Genomic DNA, 12,692 nt, shown 5'->3' on the forward strand with positions numbered 1-12,692 from the left:
GGCAGGGCCTTGCTCTGTAGCCCAGGCTGGAGTACAGTGGCGTGATCTTGGCTCACTGCAACCTCCATCTCCCCAGTTGAAGCAATTCTTCTGCCTTAGCCTCCTGAGTAGCTGGGATTACAGGCACACACCACCACGCCTGGCTGATTTTTTTTGTATTTTTAGTCAAGACGGGGTTTTCCCATGTTGGCCCAGCTAGTCTCGGACTCCTGACCTCTGGTGATCCACTCGCCTTGGCCTCCCTCTGTCCCAGTTTCCTCCTCCGTAAAGTGGAGGCATGATATCAGCCTCCTCCTTGGCTGGCATAGGCATCCAGTGAGCTGACATGCCTTTGAAAAGGGCAGTCCCCTTTATTTTTTGAGACAGAGTCTCTCTCCATCCCCCAGGCTGGGGTGTGGTGGTACAATCTCCGCTCACTGCAACCTCCACCTCCTGAATTCTTCTGCCTCAGCCTCCTGAGTAGCTGGGATTGCAGGTGTCCACCACCATGCCCAGCTAATTTTTTTGTATTTTTTTTTAGTAGAGTTGGGGTTTCGCCATGTTGGCCAGGCTGGTCGTGAACCAGGTGATCCACCTGCCTCAGCCTCCCAGCGTGCTGGGATTACAGGCATGAGTCACTGCGCCTGGCCAGGGCAGGCCCCTTTAAGTGCACACGAGCAGGTACAGGGTGTTGTGTTCTGCAGGGAACTGGGGATCAACCCTGGAGGCAGCAGGCATGCATGCCCCTTGCACATACAAGTGGTGGGGGCCGAGGGGTGAGATGGTGGGCTGCCAAGCCTGTTTTTCTGGATCTCTACCAGGAGTCCTCATGGCCCACCATGGCTCAGGTCCCCCACGCCCAAGGGCAGCACAGAACCAGAGAGAGAACTGGGCAGCCACAGGGGATGGGAGAGGCAAGATAGCGGTGCGTGTGCTGGGGCCCTGGGAGGGGCGTGTCCGGAAGACAGGCAGACCCCACACGTAGATCCCTGCAGGTCTTGTTCTGAGAGAGCCAGGGCTTCTCAATTGAGACCCACATGCCTGGTGGCTAGGACACCTTCCCTGCAGGGTTTGGAGTGCAGTGGTGGGTTTGGGTCAGTGAGACTCTAGTCCTGGGACGGGGCGCTGATGGTCAACCCATCTCAGACACGTTCTCTCCCGGGAGACCCTCCCTGTTCTGCGGGTCGAGTGTCAGCTCCCGTTTCTGGGACAAGACTAGGGTGGAAGAGGAGGGCGACCCTGCTAGGTGGTGTTGGGGGTGGGGCCACGCAGATGGGGGGTTCTGTCCTTTGCATCTCAGTGTCTCTTGTGCTTTTGTTTTTTCCAGTGTCTTCAAAAAGATTTTCTGCCAAGGTGAGCCACTATGTCACCGCCCCTGGCCTGGGGATAGTCACTAACACCTTGATGGGCTGGTGGGAGTTAGGCAGGTGGTCTGAGGAGTCTCAGGGGTGGGAACAGGACTACCTGTCTTCCCATCATCCCCAGCTCTGCCTGGACACAGCTCAGCCTGGGAACTGACAGGACATCCTGAGTGTCCTTCTGGCAGTGGGGTGGGGAGACTCGACAGCTCTAAAACAACGTTTTTGTTTGATTTATTGTTAAACAGAGAGCAGGTGCTACCATCTTAATAAAGAAAAAGATGAAATGTTAAAGCCTAGAATGCTAAACACCCACAGACATGCCCCTGGGCAGGGTTCTGAGCTGCTATGCAGACTGGTTCGCTTTGCCATTCCCTGGAGTGGAGAACTTGCTGGGGTGGGAGGCCCACAAAACATAGGGAAGGGGGACAGGTCTGGGGTTGATAATGTCAGTCTGGACAAATCAGGGTGGAGCCCTCACATGGGGATGGGGTCACCCCGGCCCTGCCTCCGCACTTTCGGGGCGCTCTGCTGGTCACAGGCGCGCAGGGAGGGCACGCAGAGGCGGAGGGATGTTGACCTCCCCGCTTATCCCCAGGAGGCCTTCCGGGTCCTCTACTACACCTACCTCAACGAGGGCTTCCTCAGCTTGTGGCGCGGGAACTCGGCCACCATGGTGCGCGTGGTGCCCTACGCCGCCATCCAGTTCAGCGCACACGAAGAGTACAAGCGCATCCTGGGCCGCTACTACGGCTTTCGCGGAGAGTGAGGCCCCGCCCTGCCCCGCTCCAGCATAGCCCCGCCCACACCCGCCCCTTCTCTTTCCTCCGCACGCCCCACCCCTGCCCACCCTCTGCCTCGCTCCCTCCGCGTTTTCCTCTCCTTGCCCTGCCCCTAGCCCCATCCTCCCTCCCTCTTCCCGCAATTCCTGAGGCGCCCCCCGGCTCTGTCATATGCCCTGTTCTGTCTTCGGAGCTCCTCTCCTTTGCCCGTTTGTCTCCGGACGTTTCTCCACCCCCACACATAAATCCCAGAGAGGCAGGCCACCATGTCCCCAGGGCCGTAGGGAAAATACACATCATTCATTAATTCATGCCCGCAGGGGGGAGGGGAAGGCAGCCAAGTAAACCTCAAAATGAGGCCCACTCCAAAGACCCCATAAGCTTGGCCACGAGGAAGCCAGCCCGCCTTGTGTTCCTCAGTCCCCACCCCTGTCCCCGCCCCAGCAGAGAGGTGCGGGTGCTCCGGGCCAGGCCTCTGAGCATCTGCAGCCCCCTCACTACCTACCATCTCCCCTTCTGCCCCTGCCCTGTTCAGAGCCCTGCCCCCTTGGCCTCGCCTCTTCGCGGGAGCACTGGCTGGAATGACAGCCGCTTCACTGACCTACCCCCTGGACCTGGTCAGAGCTCGGATGGCCGTAACCCCGAAGGAAATGTGAGTCGTTACATCGGTGGTGGGCTCCCAGGTCGGAATCCCTTTCTCTGTTGGTCCCCTGGGGTTTGCATCTGGGCCTTGTTGTCAGCAGGGCAGGCCTGGTGTATCATTTTGTAGCTGTTCCAGAAAGGCAGCGATTTGTTCTCTTAGCCTGGGGGCCAGTTTCTGCTTGGATCAAAGCAAGAGTCTTCATTTTAATTGGGCATAGATGCGTTAGCTCACGCCTGTAATCCCAGCCAAGGCGGGCAGATAATGAGGTCAGAAGTTCAAGATGAGCCTGACCGACATGGTGAAACCCTGTCTCTGCTAAAATTACAAAAATTAGCTAGGTGTGGTGGCACATGTCTGTAATCCCAGCTGCTTGGGAGGCTGAGGCAGGAGAATCGCTTGAACCGGGGAGGCAGAGGTTGCAGTGAGCTGAAATCCTGCCACTGCACTCCAGCCTGGGTGACAGAGCGAGACTCCATCCCAAAACAAAAACAAAACAAAAAATGTGTCAGAATATGGCCGAGTGCAGTGGCTCACGCCTGTAATCCCAACACTTTGGGAGGCAGAGGCAGGTGGATCACTTGAGGTCAGGAGTCTGAGACCAGCCTCTCCAACATGGTGAAACCCTGTCTCTACTGAAAATACAAAAATTAGCTGGGCATGGTGACCTGCGCCCGTATTCCCGGCTACCCAGGAGGTTGAGGCAGGAGAATCACTTGAACTTGGGAGGCAGAGGTTGCAGTGAGCTGAGGTGGAGTCACTGCACTCCAGCCTGGGCGACAGAGCCAGACTGTGTCTTTTTTTTTTTTTTTGAGACGGAGTTTCCCTCTTGTTACCCAGGCTGGAGTGCAATGGCGCGATCTCGGCTCACCGCAACATCCGCCTCCCGGGTTGAGGCAATTCTCCTGCCCCAGCCTCCTGAGTCGCTGGGATTACAGGCACGCGCCCCCATGCCCAGCTAATTTTTTGTATTTTTAGTAGAGACGGGGTTTCACCATGTTGACCAGGATGGTCTCGATCTCTTGACCTCGTGATCCACCCGCCTCGGCCTCCCAAAGTGCTGGGATTACAGGCGTGAGCCACCGCGCCCGGCCTCAGACTGTGTCTTAAAAAAAAGTGTGAGAATGGAATGCCTAATTCAGGGAAGAAACCATGATCATGAAGAGTGTGTAAGAATAGACTGTCCTTGCTGGTTCATGCCTATAATCCCAGCACTTTGGGAGCCACGACTAGGATCGTTTGAGACCAGCCTGGGCAACATATCGAGACCCCGTCTCTACAGAAACTAAATATTAGCCTGGTGTGGTGACATACACCTGTGGTCTCAGTTGCTTGAGAGGCTGAGGGAGAATTGCTTGAGTCTGGCAGGTTGAGGCTGCAGTGAGCCATGATTATGCCACTGCACTTCAGCCTGGGCCACAGAGTGAGACGCTGTCTCCAAAAAAAAAGAAAAGAAAAAAAATAGAGGCCGGGCATGGTGGTTCACGCTTGTAATCCCAGCATTTTGGGAGGCCGAGGTAGGTGGATCACCTGAGGTCAGGAATTCAAGACCAGCCTGGTCAACATGGCAAAGCTCTGTCTCAACTAAAAATATAAATAAGGCCGGGCGCGGTGGCTCAAGCCTGTAATCCCAGCACTTTGGGAGGCCGAGGCGGGTGGATCACAAGGTCAAGAGATCGAGACCATCCTGGTCAACATGGTGAAACCCCATCTCTACCAAAAATACAAAAAATCAACTGGGCATGGAGGCGCGTGCCTGTAATCCCAGCTACTCAGGAGGCTGAGGCAGGAGAATTGCCTGAACCCAGGAGGCGGAGGTTGCGGTGAGCCGAGATCGAGCCATTGCACTCCAGCCTGGGTAACATGAGTGAAACTCCGTCTCAAAAATAAATAAATAAATAAATAAATATTAGCTGGGTCTGGTGGCACATGTCTGTAATCCCAGCTACTTGGGTGGCTGAAGCAGGAGAATCACTTGAACCCAGGAGGCAGAGGTTGCAGTGAGCCGAGACTGTGCCGTGTCCTCCAACCTGGGTGACAGAGGAAGACGGCCTCGAAAATAAAGTGCAGGAAGAAAAGACAAGGGCTAAGCACGTCAGAGAGCTTCCGGTGGCAAAGGTGAAGTCTGGGTTTAGGTGTGCATTTCCCCTCTAATGCCAAAGCTTTGGAGATGGGGTTATATATCTTGAAGGCAAACATCAACATCCAGACATGTCCAGGCCCAGCAGACTGTGGGACGAGCTGAGAGCCTCTGTGGGTGCTCCCTGTACCTGGGAGGCCTGAGTCTCACCTGCTGGGCTGCTCTGTCCTGGCAGGTACAGCAACATCTTTCATGTCTTCATCCGCATCTCGAGAGAAGAGGGGCTGAAGACCCTCTACCATGGATTTACACCCACCTTGCTGGGGGTCATTCCCTATGCCGGCCTGAGCTTCTTCACCTATGAGACGCTCAAGAGCCTACACAGAGGTAAGGAGAGCTGGGAGCACGGGGTGGGGACGTTCAGGAAGCATTCCCTGGGGACCGCAGCTCCACCTGGCTCACACAGACCTGGAGACCAGGTGGAGTGGGGTACAACCCTGGTGAGGCAGGCTGGAGACCCACATCCAAATCAGGAGAGAATGCTCTGTGTCCACCTGCCACTGAGGAACCTGGACTCACTGCCTTAAATGTCTATGTGAGAGCAACTCTGGCTGGTGCAGCGGCTTGCATCTGTAATCCCAGTGCTTCGGGAGGCTGAGTGGGGCAGATCACTTGAGGTCAGGAGTTCCAGACCAGCCTGGTTTCGCAACACGGCGAAACCCTGTCTCTACCAAAGATAGAAAAAAAAGCTGGGCACAGTGGTGCATGCCGGTGGTCCCAGCTACTGGAGAGGCTGAGGTGGGAGGATCACCCCAAGCCTGGGAGGTTGAGACTACAGTTAGCCGTGATCTCACCACTGCACTCCAGCCTCGGTGACAAAGTGAGACCCTGTCTCAAAAAAAGTGACTCTGGGAAGCCCAGTGTGTCACCCAGAGCACTGACCACCTCACATTTTCACAAGCACTCGAAGCATACAGGTAAAAGCCACATGGAAGGGAAGTACCGTTGCTTGTTTTGGTAGTTGGGAGAAAATCGAAAAGTACAAAGAATGTTGTAATACTTGCACCTGCTACCCATGTGAACAGCCATCCACATTTTGCTACATTTGCTCCCAGATGTTTTTGTTTTTATACATACAGACATGGTCTCCCTCTGTTGCCCAAGTTGGTCTCAAACCCCTGGGCTCAAGCGGTCCTCCTGCTTTTGCCTCCCAAAGTGCTGGGATAAAAGGTGTGAGCCACTGCGTTCAGCCCACTCCCAGACATCTTTTGCCAAAGAAATAAAATGTTAGGGGTAATGCTGAGGGCCCAAGTCTCTCTCCTAGGGCCTCTTATTAGAAGTGGGGGTTGCACCCCTCAAGACTGCTTTGAAAATGCTTCTGTACGCATGTATCTGTGGCGAGAACACCACGATGTCACCTTTCACAGGCATATAAAATGCTCCCCGTGGAGTCAGCTCACCCGTGAGCACAGCTCCCAGCTCAGCTGGTTTGGGGTGCATCCGCCGGCATCTGTGTTCTGTTCCGCCTTTTTAGTGGCTGCACATTGGGCCTTCCCTTCTTGGAGTGGCCTTTGGCTGTTGCCAGGTTTTCCGTGATCAGCCAACATCCAGGAGCTCCTCTCCTTGTGTGAGTGTAAAACCCGATTTTCTGTGTTTCTCTCTGGAGGGCTTCCCAACCCTTGTCCCCACGTTCTCATTCCACGTGGTGCCATCAGACCCCTCGTTTTTGCCCATCTGGTGAGATCACAGTGTCTCCTGTCTGGCGGTTTTTTTTGAGACAGAATCTCTCTCTGTTGCCCAGGCTGGAGTGCAGTGGTGCGATCTCAGCTCACTGCAACCTCCCCCTCCCGGGTTCAAGCGATTCTTGTGGATTACAGGTATTGGCCACAACACCGGGCTAATTTTTGTGTGTTTTTGGTAGAGACAGGGTTTCGCCATGTTGGCCAGGCTGGTCTGGAACTCCTGAGCTAAAGCGATCCGCCCACCTCCGCCTCCTAAAGTGCTGGGATTACAGGCGTGAGCCGCTGCGCCCAGCCCTGGCTGTTTTCAATTCCTAGTTCTAAATTTGCTACTGCAAGTGTTTAAGGAACCCCTACTGACCTGTTGCCGCCCCTTCCTCCTCCACGCCCACACATCCCGTCTGGACCCGCGAGACAGTGCGCCGTGTAGTTCACGGTCACTTATATCCACTCTGTGCAACAGCTCATAGGCGCTACCCAGGGAGGGCGCCTGTCAGAGACTGGGCACGTGAGCACCTGGAATGTTCCTTTCCTTAGTAGACGTGGAGTAAAGCTGATTAGCTCTGGGAGTTGGTTCTATGATTCTCTGTGCGTTTCTACCTTTTAAGATCTTTTATTTCTCGAGTTTGATTGGAAAGGAGCAACCCGGAGGTGAGGCAGTGGGGGGTGTGGGTACGCATGAGTGCGTACACACGTGGGGCTGCGAGTGCATGCGTGTATGTGCACACAGGTTGCTCCTAGGGGTGCAAGTGCGTGCGCGCATGGGTGCAGGTGCACGCCCCCTCGCAGCTCCCTCACGGCCCTCCCGCCCCTCACCCCGCAGAGTACAGCGGCCGCCTTCAGCCCTACCCCTTCGAGCGCATGATCTTCGGCGCCTGCGCTGGCCTCATCGGGCAGTCGGCCTCGTACCCACTGGATGTGGTGCGGCGGCGCATGCAAACGGCCGGCGTCACGGGCTACCCGCGCGCCTCCATCGCCTGCACTTTGCGCACTATTGTGCGGGAGGAGGGCGCCGTGCGCGGCCTCTACAAAGGCTTGAGCATGAACTGGCTCAAGGGTCCCATCGCCGTGGGCATCAGCTTCACCACCTTCGACCTCATGCAGATCCTGCTGCGGCACCTGCAGAGCTAGGGGACCCTGAGCTGCTCTCAGGACGGTGGGCCGGTGACCCCTTTGGTATTCTGTGCCCATGGAAGGGGGGGTGCGCTTGGTTCCACCTCAGGAGTTACGTGGGGCACTTTGCGGAACAAGCAGGTGGTCCTGAGGGGCCTGGACTCCGAGTCCGCAGGTCCAAGCGCAAAGCTGGAGGCCCTGGAAATGCAGTGTTGGAGCAGTGGTGTTGGGGGGGGTCCCACGGCACCCCTCTTCCCTCCTCCGCAGAGGCTGGCACTGTCTGCCGGAGGTGTTGCCTAAAAGGTCCTAGTGGGGCATGGTGGGCTCCACCTCCTGGTCTCGTGTGTCCTCTGACATGCTGCTGATTTCTAGTGACCCCTGTCCCACCAGGCTCAGAGCCGGACTGCGCCTGGCCCTCCCTGTTCTGACTCCACGTGCCTGCCTGGCCTCCAGGGTACAGGGGTGCCTTTCCTGCAGGCGGACCTTGCCCAGGATGGGGCCAGCCTCCTGCTCAGCTTTGGCCACAAATGCAGCCCCTGGCCCACCCCACTCTGCCAGTCCTGCCTTCTCCAGTATTTGCCCGAGGCCACGACTCCTCAGTCACCAGAGCCTCCTGCTGGGAACCGTGTTCCCCCAGAGCCTCCTGTCCATCCTAGACATGCAAGCAGCTGGGTCCCCAAGAGTGCAGCTCCCCAAAGGGTGGCCTGGCCACCTGCTTTGTAACCTTCCCATGAGAGTCTTGCTTGCTCCAGGGTTTGAGGCCTGAAGCACCACACGGAACTGCCTCAGGTTTGGGTCAGATCCGCAGCCTGCGGCAGCTGCTAAAATGTGAGCACCCAAGCTAAGCTCCTGCATCCCTGGGACACACCACTAGAGGCTGGGTCTCAGAGCCCCAACCCTCTGCCCAGCTGTGGTATCCAGCAGGTCCCGGGGTCCCCTCTTGAGCAGCACTTTGGCTGGGACATGGAGCAATTTAAAGCCCACAAGGGGTTGTTCAGTTTCCATGAAATGGAGCCTTGGTCCCCCCAGAGTGGGAGCCTCATGACAGAGGACAGCCTGGGGGTGGGAGGTGAGGAGCAGCTGAGGTGCCCAGGGGAACCCCAGCTAACTGGTCTCTCAGAGAAGTCCCCCAGGGCCCGTCAGGTATCACAGGGACTCAAAAACACCCATTTCCTGCTGACGTTGTGAGTTTGATTTTTTTTAACTTGGCTGACCCTGGGTCTGTGGTCTATTCACGTGGAACCCCTGACTGGTCTGCCTGGTGCCAGGGCGAGCATGACCATGAGTGTTGCTTTCCACGGCTGGCCCGCACACACTGTGGGGGGATCTGAGCTCGTGCAGCGCCAGCCATGACTTCATGTCTCCCTGCCTTCTGTCCCCCTCCTGTTCTTGCCTTGGACCTGTGGGTGTGCAGACTGCTCTCTGACCTTCCTTGCATGTGGCCACCAGCCATCCCTAATCTCATCCCCAGAGGCCCAGGCAGCCTGTGATGACTGTGAGGGGCTGTGCCGCTGGGTGGGCATCCCTTACCCAGCACCCGGACTTGGCAGGAGAGGCAGGGTCCCCATCACAGGGAGACAGGAGGGCACCCGACTCCCACAGGCATGCAACAGCAGCAGGGACCCGGGGTCTGCCCCAGGTGGGTGAGACCAAGTGGGTGGATTTTGGGCCACAGGCTGGGAAGGAGTGGGAAGGAGAGACAAGGTGTGGGTGGGAGGGTCCCCCAGACCCTTCTGACCCCAGCGTGCCTCCATGAGGTGGCTCCCAGATAAATGGGACCCGGCAGGAGTGGGGGACAGTGCTGTTCCCCGACCCCTGCACACAGCCAGGCACTTGAGGCTCTGCAGTCACCCCCCTCCCTGCTGGTCTCTGGTCCTGGTCTGGAGTTATATTTTGATGCCATGAAGACACTGTTTATATCTAATGTTTATATATTTTAAAGATTTGTGCCAAGAAAGTATATTTAATAAAAATTTAAAGATTTCTTCTCCTGCTTATGACTCTTGTTTGGCTCTGACTCTCCCATCTTCCCCCATGAACCCCCAAACAGGGTTGAAGTGGTTTTGACACATTTGCTTTAAAAGTTCTGGATAGGCCGGGCATGTGGCTCACGCCTGTAATCCAAGCACTTTGGAGGCCAAGGCGGGTGGATCACCTGAGGTCAGGAGTTCAAGGCCAGCGTGACAACATGGTGAAACCCCGTCTTAAAAAAAAAAAGTTCTGGATAAAAGTCTTGAATCAGCCGGGCATGGTGGCCCACGCCTATAATCCCAGCACTTTTGGAGGCTGAGGTGGGCAGATCACCTGAGGTCAGGAGTTTGAGACCAGCCTGACCAACATGGTGAAACCCCATCTCTACTAAAAATACAAAATTAGCCGGGCATGGTGGCGCATGCCTGTAATCCCAGCTACTCGGGAGGCTGAGGCAGGAGAATCGCTTGAACCCAGGAGACGGAGGTTGCGGTGAGCCGAGATCGCACCCTTGCACCCCAGCCTGGGCGATAGAGTGAGACTCCTCTGTCTGAAAAAATAAATAATAAGCCAGTCTCATTGTTTAGCATCTATGCAGTTTTCTCCTCGAGGATTCCCATGATGAAATTTACCAGGCCAGGCACAGTGGCTCACTCCTGTAATCCTAGCACTTTGTGACACTGAGGCAGGTGGATTGCTTGAGCCCAGGAGTTTGAGACCAGCCTGGGCAACATCATGAGAACCCCGCCTCTACAAAAAAATTTTAAAAATTAGGCCAGGTGCAGTGGCTTACACCTGTAATCCCAGTACTTTGGGAGGCCACTGTGGGTGGATCACTTGAGGTCACAAGTTCGAGACCAGCCTAGCCAACATGGTGAAACTGTCTCTACTAAAATACAAAAATCCCAGCTACTCTGGAGGCTAAGGCAGGAGTCGCTTGAACTTGAGAGACAGAGGTTGCAATGAGCCATTGCACTCCGGCCCAGGTGACTGAGCAAGACTCCATCTCAAAAACAACAAACAAACAAAAACAAAAACAAAAAAAAATTAGCCAGTCTTGGAGGGTGCATGCCTGTAGTCCCAGCTACTTAGAAATTCACGCATCCCACCGGGTACAGTGGGTCACGTCTATAATCCCAGCACTTTGGGAGGCCGAGGTGGGCAGATCACAAGGTCAGGAGTTCAAGACCAGCCTGACAAACATGGTGAAACCCTGTCTCTACTAAAAATACAAAAATTAGGCTGGGCATGATGGCTCACGCCTGTAATCCCAGCACTTTGGGAGTGAGTGAGTTCAAGACCAGCCTGGCCATCATGGTGAAACCCCATCTTGATAAAAAAATATATATATATATATACACAAAAATTAGCCAGGTGTGGTGGCAGGCATCTGTAATCCCAGCTACTTGGAAGACTGAGGCAGGAGAATTGCTTGAACCCAGGAGTCAGAGGTTGTAGTAAGCTGAAATTGTGCCACTGCACTCCAGCCTGGGCAACAGAGCGAGACTCCATCATCTCAACAACAACAAAAAAAGAAAACAAATTCATGTATCCCTTATGTTACCAAACCAGGCTCATTCTGCCTATCAGTACGCCAACAGATGACAGGTTTTGCAGCAAAGACTTTATTCACGAGGCAGCCAAGTGAGGAGACAGGAGGACACATCTCAAATCTGCCTCCCTGAAGATGGAGTTTTAGAGGTATTTAAGGGACAGAGGAGCAAGGTGGTCAGAGACATGGGGAAAAGTGACATGGGAAGAAGGAAGAGTGGGGCAGTCAGAGAACCATGCACGTCAAGCTTCATGGCCCTTCATGGGACTTGTGTTCACAGTTGTTATGATCCGAGAGTGGAGTGTTTGGCCCTCTAACATCAAAAAGCCACCCTTTAAATACACACAGGCTGAGGTGAAGGTTCAGTTCTCAGCCTGTTTGAACTGGACAACAACTGATCCTGTTCCTGAAAAACAACTTAAGCAACCATTACCTGTGGTGGCCCATACATCAGAGATGCTATCTGTAAGGAAACTAGTGGGAGTTTTGTTTGTTTTTGAGAGGGAGTTTCGCTCTTGTTGCCCAGGCTGGAGTGCAGTGGTGGGACCTTGGCTCACTGCAACCTTTGCCTTCTGGGTTCAAGTGATTCCCCTGCCTCAGCCTCCCGAGTAGCTGAGATTATAGGTGCCCGCTACCACGCCCAGCTAATTTTTGTATTTTTAGTAGAGATGGGGTTTCACCATGTTGGCCAGGCTGGTCTCGAACTCCTGACCTCAGGTGATCAACCTGCCTCAGCCTCCCAAAGTGCTGGGATTACAGGTGTGAGTCACTGTGCCCAGCCACCAAATGCTTTTTGCTATAAGAAATTCGGCCCAGCCTAGGAGTCTCCCAAAGAAACACAACCCTGTACCCCAGGTGCAAACGGCAGCGGATGACTAAAGGTAGGTGTGTAGGTGGCTTAACCCATTCTTGGGCGTGGGATCACTGAGTTGAGTGCTCTACACTGCCCCCCCTACAGCCCCTAGCAGGACTGAGCATGGGTTGCCCCCACTGTCACCTGCTCATTGGTGCCCCCTGCAGGGCACCTTCCCTTCTTGTCTCAGCTCTCACCTGCCATGATGCTTCCTGGGGTCACCTCCTAGGTAGCTCTGAGTCCTTTTGGGGTCATCTTTGGGGGCAACCATCCAAAAAGCAATAGAAATGCCAGGTATGGGGCCGGGCGCGGTGGCTCAAGCCTGTAATCCCAGCACTTTGGGAGGCCGAGGCGGGTGGATCACGAGGTCAAGAGATCGAGACCATCCTGGTCAACATGGTGAAACCCCGTCTCTACTAAAACTACAAAAAAATTAGCTGGGCATGGTGGCGCGTGTCTGTAGTCCCAGCTACTCAGGAGGCTGAGGCAGGAGAATTGCCTGAACTCAGGAGGCGGAGGTTGCGGTGAGCCGAGATCGTGCCATTGCACTCCAGCCTGGGTAACAAGAGCGAAACTCCGTCTCAAAAAAAAAAAAAAAAAAAGAAATGCCAGGTATGCCTGCAAA

The 12,692-nt window shown here is 55.0% G+C and overlaps 1 protein-coding gene across 2 annotated transcripts in view; it reads left to right on the plus strand.

The window, feature by feature from the left end:
• SLC25A42 (solute carrier family 25 member 42) overlaps positions 1 to 9,681 on the plus strand; it is a 41,089-nt gene extending 31,408 nt beyond the window's left edge. For both annotated transcript variants that reach the window (XM_017501353.2, XM_037728795.1), the window contains exons 4-8: positions 1,307 to 1,332; positions 1,936 to 2,102; positions 2,655 to 2,771; positions 5,075 to 5,226; positions 7,402 to 9,681. In XM_017501353.2, coding sequence (XP_017356842.1) covers positions 1,307 to 1,332; positions 1,936 to 2,102; positions 2,655 to 2,771; positions 5,075 to 5,226; positions 7,402 to 7,709 — 770 coding nt within the window. In that variant the 3' untranslated portion in view covers positions 7,710 to 9,681. The remainder of the gene's footprint in view (positions 1 to 1,306; positions 1,333 to 1,935; positions 2,103 to 2,654; positions 2,772 to 5,074; positions 5,227 to 7,401) is intronic.
• Positions 9,682 to 12,692: the final 3,011 nt, after the last annotated feature.

The sequence above is a fragment of the Cebus imitator genome, unplaced genomic scaffold (genome assembly GCF_001604975.1).
Source record: "Cebus imitator isolate Cc_AM_T3 unplaced genomic scaffold, Cebus_imitator-1.0 Scaffold280, whole genome shotgun sequence".
Taxonomy (NCBI): domain Eukaryota; kingdom Metazoa; phylum Chordata; class Mammalia; order Primates; family Cebidae; genus Cebus; species Cebus imitator.